This window comes from Rissa tridactyla, chromosome 5, assembly GCF_028500815.1.
Source record: "Rissa tridactyla isolate bRisTri1 chromosome 5, bRisTri1.patW.cur.20221130, whole genome shotgun sequence".
Taxonomy (NCBI): Eukaryota; Metazoa; Chordata; class Aves; order Charadriiformes; family Laridae; genus Rissa; species Rissa tridactyla.
Window position 1 is genome coordinate 66283623 of NC_071470.1, and position 20017 is coordinate 66303639.

Consider the following 20017-nt stretch of genomic DNA (forward strand, 5'->3'; position numbering starts at 1 on the left):
AGCACTGTTCCTTTTATTAGGAAACTTCACGTTCATCCACGATCAACCAGGGGCTGACCCCACCAGCTCGCTTCGGCCCATCTTCAAGGCCTGACGGCTTCCACCACGACGCCAGGGAGCCCAGCCCTCCCTGGGCCACAGAGCAGCCTAGAGGCCCTCCCTCCTCTGAGGAGAGAGTCCGGGAGCCGCGCAGGGCGGTCGGCAAGCGGGTATTTTTCAGCCACCGGGCTGAGATGAAACAGGGAACCTCCAACGCCTCAGCGACCGCCGGACCCCCCATAGCGCACGCGCCGTAACGGCTGCCGGGGAAACGGGCACGCAGCGCTCTGCGCATGCGCGGCGTCTCGCAGCCCGACCCTGAGCGCCATTGCGTCAGACGCAGCCTCGACCTGGGGCGGGGCGTGAGGCGGGGCCGGGGGGGGGTAACGGCGCGATTTTTCAAAATGGAGGCGCCGGGGGAGGGGAGCGGCCGCCGGGCCCGGCAGCGAGCGGGCCTGGGCCGGCGGCGGAGGGCGCCGTGATGGGGAGCGGCGGCCCCGAGGAGAAACCATAGCGGGACGCGGGGAGAGCGGCCGGCGCCATGGCGACCTGCATCGGCGAGAAAATAGAGGTGGGGAGGCCGGCCGCCCCGCCATTTGTCCCGAGAGGCCAGGCGGGGGCTTGTCCCTCTCTGGCTTGTGGGAGGTGGCTGTGGGGCGACGGGCGCGGCTCCACCCAGGGAGCTGGCCCTGGGGAGCTGCCCCGGGGCCGGGCTGTGGAGAGCCCCAGGCGCTCCGTGGTGGCGGGGCGGGCGGCGGTCGCTGCCATAGCAGCGGGAGCCGGGGGCGGGTGTCTGTCGTCCACCCTGGAGCGGCGGGAGAGAGGGCGGGAAGGTGGCGGCGCCGAGCCGCCCCGGGGCGGCGGCAAGTGCCAGTGCGAACTGGCCGCTGGGGGGGGAGGACGATGCCGAGCCGCCGAGCCCCGGAGAGCTCCGTCCAGGTAACCCCCCTGGGGGCGCCTGAGGTTGGCATCGGCGGTGTAGAGCCCACCGTCTCTTGAAGGGAGGGGGGTCTGTATCAGGAGAGAGGCTTCAAAGCCTGAGCTGGGTCTGACGGCCATGGTTTGTTGTTGTGTTGCAGGATTTCAAGGTGGGGAACCTCCTGGGGAAGGGCTCCTTCGCCGGGGTCTACAGAGCAGTATCCCTGAAAACCGGTCTGGAAGTGGCTATCAAAATGGTAAGGAAGTCACAGTCTTCTGAGAGACTGAACAAGCAAATTGCAACAGGTTGGGGTTATGTGGTTGCCTGGATTGCTTGTTTGTATGTAACTGATATTTAGATTAGGATTCGATCCTACAGTACATCCAAATAGACTGTATTGATAATTAATAGAAATGTTTACAGGGCTATTAAAACAACTTAAGCTCAAATGTTCAACATTGTCCATCTAATCAGCCCTGTAATTCTAATTCAGAAACTTGTGACCACAAAATCCATGTGGCTGGAGAGGTCATGGGAAAAAATGCCTTGAAAAATTTCCCTCACTGCCAAGACAAAATTTGTGAAGGAAACTCGCACATCACAGGTGTTTTCCCAAATTCACTTATCTATAGTACTTTTATTTATCCACCTTTCTAGTATTAACTATTATGTAGTATATTTGCCTGGTAAAATCAGAATCAGGTTTGACTGATTAAGTGTTTCAGAAAACTTTCTAATTAGTGTTGATAATGTTAAACTTGTCTACTTTCAGGCAGTTGTGTGTTCTTCCACTTATCAATGATATTTGTTCATTAAAAGCATATAGTAGGTTAAACTATGTGAAAACTTGCTTATATTTCAAAGTCTTCAGGCAAACGTGCATTGAAGATCTAGAATTTCACGTTCACTTGAAACTAACTTGTACATAATCAATGTTACAGTGCTTGAAAAATGTTTTGTGATCCATTTACAGATAGATAAAAAAGCCATGCACAAAGTTGGAATGGTTCAGAGGGTTCAAAATGAGGTGAAAATACATTGTCAGCTAAAGCATCCATCTATACTTGAGGTAAGAATTGTGTTTTTGTAGAGGAATGTATGTGTTACTTGCTGTGTAGTCTACAAAAGGTATTTTAATTTTTTCATTGTTTTATGTTCTAGCTTTATAATTATTTTGAAGATAGCAACTACGTGTACTTGATACTTGAGATGTGTCACAATGGTGAAATGAGCAGATACATAAAGAACAGAAAGAAGCCCTTTTCAGAAGAAGAAGGTGAGCTTCATTTCTGTGTAGCTGTCTTTATACTAATGTTTTGGCTTATTCAATAAATATTTAATTCTAGTGAAAGGATATTTAAAACTGCTATCACTCTGAACCAGTTTGTATAGCTTAAAATCTTCTGATAAGTGATAATCTAGAGACTAATTACTATTGCACATGTTCACTTGAATTTCTGTATCCTTTTGTTTCTGCTTATGCCATTTTACAGTAGTTTGTGCTATTTGGGGCTTAAAAAATAGACAGTGAACTTAGAAGGTAGAGGTATATTGAAAGCAGAATTTACTTTTGTATGTAAAATTATGTTGAAGTATAGGTCAAGACTGGGAAGTTCCACAGAAGAAGACTGGCAGCTTCATATCCACAGATCTGCTTGCTTTGTGTTGCATTTCTTCGCCTCAGTATTACTGTATTACGTGTCACCAATTAGAAAGTCTTCTAGATGAGTTTGCCGTATGTAGTATTCTTGGAAATATTTACTGTGTTCCAAGGTGTGTGGAAATGAAGATAATATAGGTAACGGTGTTGCCGAAGGGCTGAGTTACCAAGGAAATATCCAATTTGACAATCCATCTAGAATTTTTGAAGGATTGGCAACTGGGACAAAATTCTACTATGGTTCTACTTCTGTTTCTTATGGAAAGCACTGAAAAATTCCATCTTTCCTTGAGAGATCACTGTAAGAGTAATTCTAAAACTCTTGAATTGGCTATGTTATTCTTCTGAATAGTGTTTTGAGAAAGAAGTCTTGAAAAAAAATTAATTGCACTTATAAATTTACTAATGTTTCATTTTCTTACAGTTGAGAGTGAGAACATGGACCACCGAAAGCCCAACTAGAATAGTGCAATTAAAAAAAAAATAAATTAAAAAGTAAAGACAGCAAAGCAAGCTGCTTTGTAATGTTTGAGGGCACAGCCAAACAAGCTGTTCAGGTTTCGGTTGATCTGGATTCAGTGGTTAGTGCCTTTACTGCTTCCAGACTTACCATGCTGGTCATTGCTTGTACAGTTCTTCCAGTTTACCAGCTTTTCTATCAATTTCTAATCTAATTCTGTGAAACTATTATAACATGGATTTTTTGGAACCCATATCACAGGACTGGCTTAAAGGGGTACAGCTATACAGGCACCATCTGTGTTTAGTTCAGATCTGCTCCAGAAAAATAGTTCATCGGATGGTACCTTAGTTCTAAAAGCTGATAAACCACTGAACTGGATAAAGAAACCTCTTCCTTTGAGGAGTAGTTTCTACTAACATTTATTACTCATCAGTCTTTGTCCTCTGATAAGAAAGAAGGAGGATTGTAAATTGTTTGCTCTAGAGAGAATCATTCTAAAAATTACTGTAATTCCAGCATCATAATAAATGATGCTGTTTCAGCCTGGATGAGGTTTTGTTATTCCTGCTGTAAGCTAAAACTCTTGAATATTCCCTGAGTTTCTAATGTAATAGAACAGAAAGATTATCCCAGTATCGTGAACTTAGAAGTTTTTGAGAAATTGAAATTCTACTAGCCATGTCAGTTTGCTAATGATAAAACAGATACAGTCCAAATTGTAGCCTGGACTCTATAATTTGCACGTTAGTGAAGCTGCTTGATTTTGTGTATTTGCTGTTTCTGAAAGTGTGGAGCAACTTCACTTTTAAAATTCTTAAGAATCTAATTTTATAAAGTTTAGGCCAATTAAAAATATCTCCAGTCCCGTTTACGTTTTTCTGTTAGCAAAGAAAGAAATCTGATTAATGCATTTACAGAGTGTCTTTTATGAACTGTCTTAGAACATAGTTATACCATATTGCTTAAAGCAAAAAGCAGAAAATTGTCTCATTAGTATGACACTTAAACATCCTTGTAACATCTTTGTTATTTAAAAAAAAAAGGCAAAACCAATAGCAGACTTCAAAAAGTCGTTATTTTCACAGATACAGTTTCAGTTATGTGACTAAACCATCTGGTTTTGTGTTTTGACAGCCCGACACTTCTTGCATCAAATTATCACGGGTATGCTGTACCTTCATTCTCATGGAATATTGCACCGGGACCTCACCCTTTCTAATATCTTACTCACCAATAACATGAATGTCAAGATTGCTGATTTTGGACTAGCAACTCAGCTGAAAATGCCTCATGAAAAGCATTACACCATGTGTGGAACTCCGAATTACATTTCTCCAGAGATAGCCACAAGGAGTCCACATGGACTTGAATCTGATGTGTGGTCTTTGGGCTGTATGTTTTACACTCTTCTTATTGGAAAGCCACCTTTTGACACTGACACAGTCAAGAACACGCTGAATAAAGTAGTATTAGCAGATTATGAAATGCCAGCCTTTTTATCAAGAGAGGCACAAGACCTTATACATAGGTTACTTCGCAAAAATCCAGCAGATCGTTTGAGTCTTTCCTCTGTGTTGGATCATCCTTTTATGTCCAGGTGTAGCTCTGCTCGGAGTAAGGATTCGGGAACTTCAGAAGATTCCATGGACAGTGGAAATGCTACCATCTCTACAACCTTCACAGGCTCTTCCAGCATCAGTACCAGTGGTTCCTTGAAGGAAAAGAAGAAGCTGTTAGTTGGACAGCCACTCCCAAATAAAATTACTTTTTTTCCTAAAACCAAGAATTCCGGTGATGCTTCATCCGTAGATGGAAGCGGTTCTTTTCCTCAGTGGGGAATTCAGGGAAAAGAAGTTGGCATAACTGGCAGGGGAAGAGCCATGCAAGTTGCTGAAGAGAGACCGCATTCACGCTACCTCCGAAGAGCCCACTCTTCAGATAGGTCTGGCACATCCCATAGTCAGACTCAAGGCATGCTGAATGTTGTTGAGAGATGTCACTCTATGGAACTGCTTTCTAAGCCTAAAGTAGGAACGCGGGAAAATACAGAATACTTTTCACCTGCCAACAGCTATACCGATATAGGAGAAATATTTAAGGAGAAGACTTCTAGTAGTTCTGGTTCTTTTGAAGGGCAAATATCTCCACCTGTGAAAGATCAACCACAGTAAGAATTAGTTTTTATTATGACAAAATTTACAGCTGCCTTATATGTTAAATGCATGACTTGTCCTGTAACTAAACTGTCAGAAGTATCTACACTTCTAGCTTGAATACCAAATAGGAGAGGGTGATAGTTGAAGCTGTTGCTATGTAGAGGTTTGTCTCCCTGCTGTTCCTATCTTAAAGTTCATAGATGCAGTGCCTCAGCTAGCTGGATCGTAGCTTTTATTTATCCTGGTAATACTTCATTATTCACTTATTTCCATGCGCAGCAAGTTAAGTATTTCCCTGCAGTAACTGTAGCAGAGCACCTTGTTAATTGCTCTTTGTAGAAGAGACAGATTAGTGTAGAAGGCATTTTGAGTGTGAATACTAACGTTTTTACTTGCTGCTCTGTTTTTGTTTTTGTTTTTTTTCTGTTATGCTTAGATAAGGTAAAGGAAAAGAAACAAATGAAGTACAAGATTAGGTGATGGATTATAAAACTGGTGTACCAGAAAGGAAAATAACATTCAAAGATAACTGTCTGAAGCTTAGTTCTGTCCTTAGTTGTAGTTTCTGGGTGAAAATCCTGCCTTTTAATACGTTGATGGACTTCCCCAGCAGATACAAACGAGCTCAGGTGTTACAACTACAAGTGATGCTAGGATGTTTTCTCTGTTGTTGAAGGCCTCATCTTTGCCCTCTGTGCACTGCTAGGCAACAAGAGCCTGCCTTTGTGATAAATTTAGTGTAAGCTCAGAAGTTTGCTTTTTTTTTTTCCATCAGTGGAATAACAAAGAGTGCTTTCCTATTTTGATATAAGGACTATTGCATATCTTGGTTCTTGCATTTCTCTCTACATTAAGAAATGCCAGCTTTGTGTGATGGCTTCATATGTTCTTTTTGCAAATTAGTTCAGGGAAAATGCAAAGGAGCACTTTGCCCTGTAAAAAAAGTACATTGAGTAAGAAGGTTTTTCTTGACTATTCACAAGTGTTTGACATAAGTCTCTGTCCAGCAAGTTAAATGGGCAAGTGCATTCTTCCTAGCTTGAGAAATGTTTGATGAATCAAAAAAGAAATTATTTATGCAATTGATAACATAATGTTTATTTGTATTCCCCATAACTTCATAAAGATATGCTGAATGTAAATGTGACAGAATATTAATAAATATGGGGATTAACTGAATGGTTACCATTTTTTATATGGTTTTACATAGGAGAGACTCTTACATCTATAGTTAGCCTGCACAACAATCTTAAATGCAAAGCTGTAAGACCTAAATTAGATGCTTATATGCTGTTGGGGTTGTTTTTGGTGATAACTTAGTCCTTGCCAATGCTAAAGTAGGGATCATTGCAAAAAGAAAGTACAGACAGGTGCAGGCTACCTCACAGGAGCTTAGTGTGAATTTACAACAGATCAGTGATTCTGCTGTAACTATTTTTGTGTGTATTCTTTATTGTTCAACACGTGGATTATAGCTTGAGTTCATCTCTGACTACATACATGTCATTGTCTAAAAAGCTGGTAAAAAAAAATCTTATAATCTTTGGGATTGACTATATTTATGCGAACTCATATTATTTTAGGTGGTAAGATTGCCTACGTATTTCAGCTGCATGTTTGGTATGCTGAATGAGGTACACTGGGGTCATGGGTTCCCATCCCTGTGCCTTCTCTGAGGTTGTTTCCTGTACTGTAAATTAAGAACTAGATGTAAGAACAGCTACTGCTGGCTGCATTATCAATGGCTTTTTTTCTTCATGTATGTCAGTTACAAGAGCCTAATAGGGAGTGCTAACAGTCTTAAATTTGTGCTAAAGATTAGTAATAATTTTTCATTCCAGTTGGAAACAGTATTTTATCTTTTATGCTTTAACCAGTAAACGTTCCCTGTGAAAAAAGAAGCATGTTCTATGCTGTCTAGAGCTGCAAAATGCCGCCTGCATTTCTTACATGTGTTCTAAAAGTGTTGTGGTTTCTGCAGCTGTAACATCATAACTTCTGTTGATTAAGTGTCTTTGATGTAATCTTGATTACGTGTGTAACTTTTATTTTGCAGCTTGAATTATCTCTGCCCAATGAAGCCCCAGGTTGGTTTGCTAGAGCAGAAGTCCCAGGCTGAAACAATGCAGCAGTGGCTTGGAAGCATGCAAACAAATGGTGTGTTATGAATCAGTTGTGTGTTTTTGCACTCAAGTTGGAGTAATGACTTGTAACAATTTCTGTGGGTTTTTCTGTATTTTATTTCTTTAAACATGTGATAGAAGTTTATGGCTAAGTAACTGTGGTACCAGAGTATAATGCTGGCATCCTAAATAACAGCAACTGGATGTTAACAGAGGCTACTGTAAACAGACTTTTTTTTTTCTGAATGAAAAGCATGGGAGACCCTAAACTGAGTTGTCACCGAAAAAAATTGACAGGTATTGACAGGTATTGACAGGTATTGACAGGTATTGACAGGGGCAAAATTATTTCTGGTATCACTAATCTGTAGAATCATTCTTAAGCAAGAAATATCCCATTGAAAACATTGTTTTGTTTTCTCTCTTGGACTAAAATGTAACACTTTAGTTTCCTGAGGTAGGAATTAATTTCAGAAGATTTTGTAGTTAGTGTTTCTCTTAAGCTTCTGGGTCAGTATAATGAACTGTATGCAACTGACTTCATAAGAATGAAGAAATCGTACATTGAATTTGAATTCTTAGCTTCCTAAAATGAGGTCATTCTGTTCTTTTAGTATGTTAGCAAAAAAAAAAAAAAAGAGAAAAACACAATTATAGAACCTGCCATAATTATTCAGTTGTGACCTGAAATGTCTAAATGTAAATACATGACAAAAGGTTGGCAGGTGACTCAAAAGCCCTGTTAATTTAATTGAGCAAATACACCTTAAGAGAAAATGGGACCTTGGTGAATGAGAAAGATAATAAGGCTGCAGAAGGAGGGGTGGAGGAAAGGATAAAAGACACAGAAGGGAAGGAGGTGTTCTTTGTCATGCATCATGTTACATCATTTACAAATAATGTAATTTAATCATAAAACTAAATCACAAATCCATTCTGGCCTTTTTTGTTTTGGTATTGCTGGACTCCTTCCCTTCCTGTCTATAGGGAATTGGAATCCTATGACACATGATCTGAATAATCCTATTTAATTTTTGGTCCCTTCTCAACTGTTCTGCAACATGGCAGGAGGAGTGCAATACGACTGTGGGTTGAGGCGAAAGTTGATCAAGGGCTTAAATATCAAAACTAGGGAAGCAGTTATAGGCAGTTTTAATATAAAAAAAATAGGTTTTTGTCTTTTAACAAGTGACTGGAAATAAAACAAGGGTTTGGGAGCGTGCATTTAACATATTGAGTACTAAAACCTATGGTTGATGCTAAAACACTAGTTAGATAAGCTGGAACTTAAACGAAACTTGCTTCTAGTGGTTATCTGAGTGGCAAGTAAACTGTGTTTCAGCAAGTTAAACTATTTCTTGCAAACTTTTGTTTGAAATCTCAGTATTTTATTTATAAATGGCTTTGCAAAATGAATTGATATATGTTAAGACTGAAGGCCATCATAACTGAAATCTAGTAACAGTTTATTTTTAAATAGCACTGTAATTTTGTTAGCACTGATATTGATTGCTACTAAAGTCATAGCCTAATAATTTGCACTGAGGATTAAAGAAATCCTATTCTCCACTTAAATAAGCCTTCCAAGATGATATTTTTAAAAGCTTTTAAATGCATAATAGCTTTTTTTCTTCTGACTGTGACTCTGAATCTACAACGTACCTTTATGATGTTTTCAGTTCCACTGAGACCACCTGCAGATCTAACTGGCAACAATAATGCACACGGGGGCTTTCGGTATCATCTGGATGTGCAGCAAGATGCATCAAGAAATGCATGGAACACCCTAAAAGATATAAGGAATCATGATACATCTGTCGACTGTCCACGTTCTTTAAACCAGAGAAACCCAAAGAAATACAACCCTGGAGTTCTCTGCAAATCTGAGAAAATTCAACTATCATCTTCTACATGTGGCCTTTGGTCAACTTCAGAACAAAACCAAATGTGCAGCAAAGAACCACCAGCACATCAGAAACCTACACTGCGAAGTTTAGTATCGCCTCTCAATGCTCACAGGCTAAAACCCATCAGGCAAAAAACAAAAAATGCAGTGGTATGTATCAGTTCCTAAAACAGAAACAACTGAAGTATTAAATACAGTGTGACTAGCTGTTAAAATTCACTTGGTAAACTAGAAGCATTTGTTTTTAGAAAACTTAGTCTATAATAATTTAAAGTTATATTAGCAAGATGCATCTTAGTTTTTGTATGCGGAATACTCGTGGTCACTTCCTGCAAATAGTGATGTGGCATTGCTTTTGGTTTACAAGTGAAGAAAGTGTAGGTAGACATAACAAATATTAAGTGTATATATAGTTCCTACAGTTCTAAAACTATGTACTGCTTAGCTGTACTGTTACATTTAAGATTTTAACTGTCAAACACATCAGACACATTTACAGATTAGATAAATAAGTGGATTAGAAACTAAAACAATCTTGCTCTCAAGTGAAAACTTGACTCTTTTTCCTATAGTGCTACTTTTTCCCTGTCTTGTGGGTGGGAAAGCAAAACAAACTCCGTTAATCCTTACTGATCACATAGATTTTCTGGGTGGCTTGTTCCTGGTATCACCCTTCTGCCTTTTGTTCCATTTCTTATAGTCTCGCTTACCCTGCTGCTTTCCCCCTGCCCCCGCAATTTGTTTTTTTTAAAAAAGAACATAATAGGGCTGACCTGTCTGATTGAGAAGCCACACCCTCACTGACCAAGCTTATAACCTTCAGTCATGTTGGAGTGTTTTGTTTCAATAGCACTAATAGCAAGAGTTACGGTAAGAAGCATTTATAAGTTTGCAGTGCATTTGAGGAAGAAGAAAACCATTTTTTTTAAAAGCATTTTTGTAAAAAATGGTATCTTACCTTGCCAAGAAGTAAAAGTCTTTTTGTTTAACTTGTATATTTCATATATTTTAGGTGAGCATTCTAGATACTGGGGAGGTGTGTATGGAGTTTCTAAAAGAACACCATTCACAAGAACTTGTGAAAGAAGTTCTGAGAATATCTTGTGATGGAAATGTGGTATGTCTTCAATTTCTTCACTGTTGTCTAAAGAGTTTAGAGTATTCTGTTCTTTCAGAGTTGTTTTTTTTTTATTTTCAGTTAAGTGATTATTTGTTTGGAAATGCAATGTTTGCATATGCACAGCTGTAAACTCCTTTTCTTGTGCCCCATAGTGCAGCCATACAAATAGAGGTAGCAAGCAATTATTGGACTTGACTTTTGCAATAGGTGAAGTATTGCTGGAAAACTGCTGCTGTTAAATAGCTACTTAAAGTAATAATAGACCGTTCATGGTAAAGTATGATAATTAATTAAGCTGTGACTTATTTCCATAGTTGTTAAAAGTAGGGAGTGCTGTAGTAAGTTGCAACTGTAAACGCAGGTTTTTCCTTTTTGTAGATTGCAGTTTATCATCCAAATGAAGGAAGAGGTTTCCTTCTTGATGACAGACCTCCTCCTCCTCCTGAAGACATCTGTATGTATAACTTTGACAACTTGCCAGGTAACCTGAAATTTATTTTAAAATTATGATGACTAATGTGACTTTTTTTTAGGTGAATCTAGTTGGAGCGTCTTTAGCCACTACTTTTACAATCATTGTGAAGATAAAACTCCTTTCAGAATAAAATTCAAACTGCAGTTCAACTGGGTTCAACTGAACTTCAACTGAAGTTCAACTTCAAACTGGGTTTCCAGTGTAAGACGAGAAAGTGTAAATCCACAGGTTTTAATTCATTTTGTATGGAAGTTATAAGAATTCACTTACCCCTTTACAATGTAGTGTACTAAAATTAAAGCTTTCATAACTTTCTCCTCGTTCCTATTGGAAGCTGTTTAAATATGAGTGGAAGAATTATCAAGTAATTTTTAAAACAACAGCTTTACTTTGTGCTTCCTAACACTCATAACTTGGGGAGGAAGGGGAAAAATATATATTTAAAAGCATTGACGGAGTATTTAACGTAGACAGCTAAAGAACAAATATAAGCTAACTATAAGTTCCTAAGAGACAAGCAGGCTTCACTACTAATTAGAGATCAGAGACAGGTTTTACCTGAAGCCAGCTTGAGCATGGTATCTAGTTAAATGGTATATGCAGCACTTAACTATGTTGTTTAGGTTCTGAAATACGTTAATTGAAGCTATTGAAGATACTCGCTTTTCTGAAAGTTGGTAGAAATAAGTCAGTTTCTTTGCACATACTTCTGTAAGGTAGTTAAATATTACTCGCAACTTCCAACTATCAAATACATATTTTAAATTATTTCTCTCCAAGCTGGTGCACGGTGTTTAATCTAATGACTTTTTGATACAAGATTTTAAAATATTCTTTTTCAGAAAAGTACTGGAAAAAATACCAGTATGCAGCCAAGTTCGTGCAGTTGGTAAGAACAAAAACCCCCAAAGTTACGTTCTATACAAGATATGCCAAGTGCATGTTGATGGAAAATTCACCCACTGCGGATGTTGAAGTTTGTTTTTATGACGGTATGTATTCACTTTTGCAATTATGCAAATAGTTATATCATGCTATTAAAGCTGCACTAAAATATTGCCAAACATCAAACAAGGAACACTTCAGGTTGAAGAAAATAGTAGAAACTTTTTTGCCACTCTGCCTTTATTCTAGCACTTGCAGATCAGTTTATTATTTAATAATTCCTTACTGATATCTTCTTCAGGGGGTACATGTTGCAAAGGTGTTATTTAAATTATGCCTTGTTTTTATGCATAAGCTCTTCTTTGCATCTACATTTGTTAGTTAACCTACTTAGTGAAAGATGCATCCCTACTCCAATCATCCCTACATCCAAGAACACTCACTGCAGGAAGCAGTTTTCTGCCTTTTCCAATTCTGCCCTTCATAAACTACTCTGTGCTAGTGATTGCTTTCTCACTATAGACTACTGTCCACTAATTTGATTTGCTGCATGCATAGATATACCCCAACAGAACTTATGACAAAAAAAAAAAATGACTTAACAGCTCTGTGATTCAGTGTTGAGCTGCTATTGAAAGAATGGGCATATTTTTTTCTTTTTTAAAACCATATTCGAATACTCATAGAGCCTACTGAACCAATTTTTGGCAATACAGTTAGAGATGTTAATTTTATCTCAGATTAACGTTCTTAAAATATGTAATAAATGCATTATTCGGCCCATTTAAGTAGTGATCTTTGGCCACAGAGGGCATTCCGTTAACATCATAGTCCCAATTTAAGTGGCTTTTTATTTCTGGTAGACATATAGCTCATGCAAGAGTGGTTTTATTCTTGCAGTAATTAAGTCAGTGAGATGCACTTTAGTAGAGTAGAATGTAATGGCAGAAATATCTATTTTATAGATGCTGGTATCTTATACAATTCATGCTACAAATCTTCACATTTTTTACAGGAGCAAAGATACACAAGACGGCTGGTATAACTCGAGTGATTGAAAAATCAGGGAAATCCTTCACTTTGAAAGGAGAAAGCGAAGCAGGTTTGAAGAAGGAAATACAAGCTTATATGGATCATGCAAATGAGGTAAACTGTTTCATATAGACCTTTTCCAGCGCAAAGCAACTTTCTGAAAATTCAGTTTCTCTTTCACAAATGTGCTTCTGATGTTGCTTTTCATATTTTTCATTACACTAATAAGGAGGGATGATTCTGTGGTTTTTGGATAAGTGTTTTTTGGAAGAGCAAATATCAATGTAAAGGTAAGAGTAAAAATGCCTCGCAATGAAGTCTGTTAGAGGAAATTCTTACTTGTGTGTAAAGCAGGTTTGCCTGTCTGGTGGAAGGATTAAACAGAACAGATGAAGCCGCTTTATACAATTTTAAAAAAAGGTGTTTAACTGGCCTGCCTGCTGTGCTTTCCATCTCTCTTTTTTTTTTTTTTCATGTCACCCAATTAGCAGTCACAAGAGTATTTTTTTTTTTTGTCTATGATCTTAGGAAACAGTAAAAATAGTACAGATTTCCTAATCAGTCTTCCTTATGTTCTGTTATTTTCTGGAATAGAATTCCGGGATCTTCTAGTCCCCCATGTAGCCCTGCTAGAAGGGGAGGAGATGTGATTATTAAGAGCGTAATTTCAGATGTGCTGAAGCTACGAGGGAGTCTTGCTGTAGTCCTGCTTTTGAATCACCTCCATGGCACATGAGTGCAGCTATTATTGCTATTCAGTAACATTGAAAAAAAGCATTTCCTTGTGTAGTCTCACCTGCCAGCTAAACATGTATGAAATAGTTAGAGTTCTCAATTAAAAACTTTAACAAGTTCCTTCTAATTCCAGGGACATCGTATATGCCTTGCACTGGAATCTGCTGTTTTGGAAGAAGAAAAAAGGAGTGAAAGTGTTCCATTTTTTCCAATAATTGTTGGAAGGTAATATTTTTCACTTGAAAATACTTTTGCACTTGAATGTTCACACTAAGCAGTCTTATGCAGCTAATGTTTGCAGAGCCAGGGTTGTTTAACAGATGCTTATAGTCATTAGCAAGATAAATAGTAACTTAATAACATGTATGAACACCTTATTTTGGACCTGCAAAGCCCCCTTTGATACTAAGACAACATACACCTGTGGATTTAGACTAAACCAGGCTAACAGTTTGCATGTGTAAAACCAATTCTGCAGAAGGCCAGTGCCATCAAGTGCTTTGTACAGTCTGTGGTAAACTGAAGGAAAAGCTACCTCTCCTCACTTGTCTTCTTTCTCCTTACTACTTCTTCCCTTTTGGATGGACTGTTTCCCAGTTTGTTTCATTATTTTTCCAGAAAACCCAGCAATACTGAATCGCCACAGGCTGTAGCACCTCTGTTGTTGGACAATACCAACTCTTTGAAAGAAGTTACGGTGCTGGATAGAAATATAGCTGCCAGTTCTACTCCAGTTCAAACTCCAAACTCTACTCCTCCTGTAAGTACACAAGAACGTACAGTGGAGACTGCTGTCCAGTAGGAATTCAAATATTGCTGTTTTATTTCAACTAATGGGATTACATTTGTATGGACGTAGGCTTTTATTAGCCATTTGTGAGCTTGACTTCAACTAACTTTTGGTGTCTGGATTTAAGATCACCTGAAGAATCAAAATCCTTCCAAACTTTACCATGAATGACTCCTTGGAACATAGTTTGAAAATTCCTTGCTTGTGTTATACAGCAGAGTCTTCAGCTTGTTTTGGAGAGCTCTGTGTGCCCTCAGGCCTGTGTATCAAATGGTAATCACAAAGGATATTAGCACTTGAGGCTACTGTTTTGAAATAATCAAGGGTTAGTGTGTATTTAAAAAAAAAAAAGTGTAAGTGTAGATATACTTATGTCTAGCCAACAAGGTTTTGTGTGCAACTTCATCTAGTTCATTTAAAAGACCCCCCCAAGCTTTAATTGCTACATTACAACCATTCCCAGCTTCCCCAGCTGACTGAATTATACTGGGGTCTTGGCAGACTGAGTTTGTATCATCTTAACTCTGTTGAATTTATGTGGGTCTGCATCTGTTCTTTGATTGCGGAGCACGTGTCCTTAGTGCAGAATCTGCCAGTTTTCACTTGACTGAAATGAACCTGGCAACAAAAATTCCTCAGTGCTTCAGTACTAGTGTTGACTTTTACACTGCCTTAAGGTTGCCCATCAGCGGAGTTCAAACTCAAGGGTTCAGCATTCAAACCTATTCTTTGTTTGCCAAATAGCAAACACTTAGGTCTTTCTAAGGCTTTCACTGTTTGCTTTCTCTTCTGAAGTATGTGTTTCTAAGCAAAATAACACAATAGCTGGTTGCCTTTCCATGTTACTCTTGACTCTTTTTATCAGTTTCTTTATACCTGAACTAGATCTGTATATCCTGAGATACAGCTTGCTGTTTCTTTCAGGTTCCTGTAATTATCTGGATCCTGATCTCTTTCATGACCAAGCTCTCCTATTTCACAGACATCCCCTGACTGGCATCTTTTCATTGAACCCTGAATCTTAAATACCTCTAAGCACACCACCACCTCATCTGTCATCTCTGTGACTATGGGAGGAGGTATCCGAGTAGTAGGACTTGTATAGAAGCAGACCTGTTCCTCCTAGACAGTAGTGGTAGTGGTGTCCTAAATGGTCTGCAATGTTTGATATTCTGCTACTCTTAATTCACCACTTCATTAGACCTCCTTTGTGCAGTATAATTCTTCTATTTATGCGTAATATTCTAGTTTCCAATTAATAGCAATGTCCATATTTTTGTAAAATATTGGCCAAGTGGTCATCTGAATGAGGGCTGATTTATAATCTAATGTGTGCTGAATGTTTTTCCTGAAGATGGACAGGGTTTTCTGACAGTCAGTAAGGAAAAATGGGGTTTAAGTAGAAAAAGTCCGCTTAGGGAAAGCAATTCCTTTGTGAGTACAGGGAAGCGGTAGAAAAACTGTCATGGTACTGAGAAAGTCATACAAAGTCCTGTGGGGTCTTTATGATGTAATGCTGTTAAATGAAGTATATAGGCTAAATCTGTATGTATGTATGAAAAGATTAAAACAATTGGTAGTCGACCACTGTAGTTGGTATATAATCAGTTGGATTAATACTAAGGCTGCTAATACTGTGCATTTCTGGGTTTTAGGTGGTGTCGTATGAAAAGTCTACATTTGTGACTAACACTGCTGAAGCTACTTGCTCCTCTGTTCATCAAAAGGAATGCAGTCCAAATTCAGCCCAACTTTTAAAATCTGTCTTTGTGAAAAATGTTGGTTGGGCTTCTCAGGTGAGGAATGCTGATAAAGGAGGGAAGTCTGTTCTTTTTTTTTTTCCCATTAATCACTTAAAAAGATGTATCTCAAGTTTAACTTTAACCTTGATTTGTGAAGAATGCATTCAGTTGTGCTCTGCTGCAGTGTAAATCTGAAAAATGGTACGTGGAAAGAGCCATCCAAGTAAGTGTCTTAAATAAATACCATGGTCAACTATGTAAGCAGAAGCTGACAAAATAATAGTTCAGCATTTCAGTTCTCACAATTTCCCCGTTTTTATTATTGCCGATTTCAGTGTCTTCTGTCACTTAAATTTGACTCTAGTAGAAAATGGAAGCTGTTAAGCTTCCGTCTGTTCACTGACATAGATGTAAAGGTGTTGTGACAAAGTGCCTTTAACAGCTATGTACCAGATTCGTACAGGAAGACTGAGTCTGCCTACACAACAGGAAAAGCTGTTTCCTTACGAAGAAAGTTTTTCCCCTGCTTTTCTGTGGGACCAGCTTTAGAATTAAAAAATGGTTCTCTGCAATCCAGATAAAGTAAGCTTCCTGTCCTAACAGAAAAAAGTTTGCTTTATATATGAACTTCAAAATGTATACAGCTGTGAACTCTGACAAACAGGCCTCCTATTCTATGTTTGGTCCTATTTAAAATGTCTGTAGGAGTCGTTAAGCTAAAGGTACTTATTTAATTCTTGTTGAAAAAGATGACTGAAGCTGAGTATCTGAAACCTCAGGAAACCTGTACTTGAGACTGCCTGAGACTACTTACTCCAAAGTAGAATGCATTCTATCTTTATCTTTAAAAGACTGACCAAGGTACCTAAGTCACTTCAGCAATTCTGAATAACTTTCAGCTTCAATAATTAGAAAAAAATTTAGGTATGTAATATTGTATTTTATGTCCTGAAGCCATAATGCACCTTCTCTCATTAGCTGACCAGTGGAGCAGTATGGGTTCAGTTTAATGATGGATCCCAACTGGTAGCCCAGGCAGGTGTTTCTTCTATCACTTACACATCTCCAGATGGCCAGACAACGAGGTGAGTCTATTACTGCTAGAAAAATCTGGTTTACTGTCAGGTGAACTTTATAGCTGATGTTCATTTTGTTTTGTAAATATTTTAAACTTAGCTTTTCAATCACTTCTCAGTTGATTAACTTATATAAGCTTAATAAACAGAGAAACACCGACAGCTTTGAACTCTGGATAACAAAGGAATAAAAAAAACTGGGAATCCATCTGCTTAGTCTCCGGAATAAGCCACTATTCATGTATAGTACTTAAAAAAGGGAGGGGGAGAAAAATAAGGCTTTATTTCCCCCCTCCCCCAAGATACTGCTAGATTAGGGGGATAGCATGTCAACAGTGATGCATAGACCTGACCTGCTCAGGTGAAGTTTTGCATATCTCTTGGACAGTGGGTGCTTTTCATACAAATATAGCTGCTCAGTAACATGCTGCTTCTGTGCAAAGTTTGAGACAGTAATATTCAGTCTGTTCAGATGTTATTGCAGCTTTAAACATTGTTTAGGTATTTGCTTAATCCGAAACACTTTTTTCAGTTAAATATATATAGGGAAGGGGGGGGGCTAGATTTCAGCCATCAAACTCCAATTAATGTGTCTAGATGTACTTAACATCTACTTGACTTAGTGGTTTACCTATTTACAGGCAAGTTTTGAAATAATTATACTGTCCTGAAATAAAACGAATTATTTCAAGCATCTGAATTTTTCTGCTTATTTGCCTTTCTAGGTATGGAGAAAACGATAAGTTGCCAGAATACATCAAAGAGAAGCTGCACTGTCTGTCTTCTATTCTTGTGATGTTCACCAATCCAGCTGCTCCCCACTGATTAAAGCAAAGCAGGTGTTAGGACACAAGACCTTAATAAACTCACTGTCTTTCAAGTGATGTGACTGATCTTACTCTGCTTATGCAGAAATTCTTCCAAAAGAAAAGGAATGGAAGGGTTGCTCTGTTTATGTGTAGCAAATTGCTTGTAAAGTGTCATACAAAACAAGTTTTTCGTCAAAATGATGGATAAACTTGCTCAAGCAAAACTTTGAGCAGTTTAGTTCTAGCGAGCATCAACTTTTTGGAAATAATCTGAATCTGTTGGTTTTTTTTTTCTTCCCCCACTGCTTTCTCAGTGCCAACAATCAAGGAAAATGCATCTGTGCTGTTGAAGGTTTTGTATTTGTAAATAACTTATATTTTTACATCTTATAAGTAATATATGTAAATATGTATATGTTTTATAACTTTTGTTTTTATTTTTTGTAGCAGCAGCTTTAACTTCCCTGCACAAGCATTTTATACCAAAAAAAATAAATGCAGTGGTAATTGTCCAGATTTATTTATTTGTTTCATGTTCAAGTGATGGTTTGTTGAGAGCCCTTTGCTCTTAGTAAGTTGAGCTTAATGTATAACAGGAGCTGACTGATATCTTAGAGCATCGTATGTTGGGAGCTTGTGGAGAAACAGTGCAAAACTGCTGCACAAAGTTAACTTGAGATGCTTTTACCTTGTCTTACACATTATGAATCACGCTTAGCACTAATAGTAGCTTACTTTTTTTTTTTAAGCATTTTGCTGTAAGTGTGTTAACATTCCTGAGGGTGCTTATAATGATACTTAAGGAAATATTCCAACTTCATTATAAGGTAGGAGAAAGGCTTAAGTTGGGTGGAAGAGTGGGGGGGAGGGTGAAGAGCTTCAAAGGAGCTGAAGGTGGCTTGCACATAGGGGCTAGGCACCATAAACGTGAGCTGTAAAACCCTCAGGAAACAGATGTTCCAATACAGCTTTTTCAAACCTGCAGCCTCAGCTTAGGGGTGAAATAGTCTTAACTTCAAGTCAGTTCTCCTTATTCATCTTGTCTCTAACAGAGACAATCTTGATTATTTTGTCATGTCGAAATCAAGGAAATAATAGCTTGCAAATAAAGAATTTGGCTGTAGGAACATCAAGAAAGATATACAAGTAGCACTAAAAAAAAAAACAACCCTGAAATGATTCTTCAAAATGTATTTTTAACAGCTCTTTCAGTCAAGAAGTGTACCTTCTCATGTTGTACCTTCATATGGAGATGGAATTGACTGCATGGTAAAATAACTATTACAAGTCTTTGATAAACCAAGTAGTACGCAGAGCTCTTCTACAGCCTCTAAGGTTTTTTTTTGACTATAGCTGTAGATACAAACATAAATACAGCTTTCTTAAAAGAAACATTTTGGTTTAGTACTTTAATCTTGAATCAACTGACTTTTAAAGTAGGAAGTCAACCTTGATAAGATGTGGGTCAGCGCTGCATGTTAAAAAGTTGCATTATCAGACACATTGATTATCTTCACTTCTGACGTAATATAACCTAGTTTGATGGGTGAGCTAAACATACAAATAGTTGAAGAAAGCCTAAGAGGGAGACAGTAGAGGGCAGAGAGGCACAAATGCTTCGAAAGAAGAATGGCCTAGCTTGTAAGGAACAGTCTGACTTCAGTGCAGTTACATTCCAACATTGCTAACTGGAATAAAAAGGAAAACCGGAAGCCCTGCTTGTGAATACAAGAACGTTTTGTAAGAATGAGAGGATGACGATCCGTAACAAACAAGCCATAGCTTAAACCACAGCTAACCTGGGAAAATAAGGAATGGCCAAGGAATTCCAAACCTTGCTTATTTTAATTATGTAATAGTTTTAATTCTTACGCACATATTAAAGTGCATGGGCTACCCTTTTTTAGGGTTATTCTGTATTTTACAGGTATTCAGTGCAGAATGGGAGACTTGAATCTAGTTTTATTCTTAACCCTTTAAATGTGTTACAGCTAAAATAATCCCTCCGAGTACCCAAACATTCTCTCACTCTTAAATCCAAAGTTAGCTAGCCTGAAGAACAACAGTAATACAAATCCTACAACATA

At 38.3% G+C, this 20017-nt stretch overlaps 1 protein-coding gene across 2 annotated transcripts; it reads left to right on the forward strand.

Annotated features, from left to right (window-relative positions):
* Positions 1-465: 465 nt before the first annotated feature.
* PLK4 (polo like kinase 4) lies at positions 466-18042 on the forward strand. Of its 2 annotated transcripts, none has more exons than XM_054202815.1 (16): positions 466-610; positions 1119-1214; positions 1932-2027; positions 2120-2234; positions 4216-5248; positions 7294-7394; positions 9040-9416; positions 10279-10383; positions 10765-10867; positions 11704-11853; positions 12762-12892; positions 13647-13738; positions 14132-14273; positions 15959-16099; positions 17024-17130; positions 17847-18042. In XM_054202815.1, the coding sequence occupies exons 1-16, from the start codon at positions 581-583 to the stop codon at positions 17944-17946; spliced, it is 2919 nt and encodes a 972-aa protein (XP_054058790.1). In that variant the 5' UTR covers positions 466-580; the 3' UTR covers positions 17947-18042. The 2 variants fall into 2 exon arrangements, with proteins under 2 accessions (XP_054058790.1, XP_054058789.1); XM_054202814.1 differs by lacking the exon at positions 466-610 and adding an exon at positions 874-978.
* The last annotated feature ends 1975 nt before the right edge of the window (positions 18043-20017 follow it).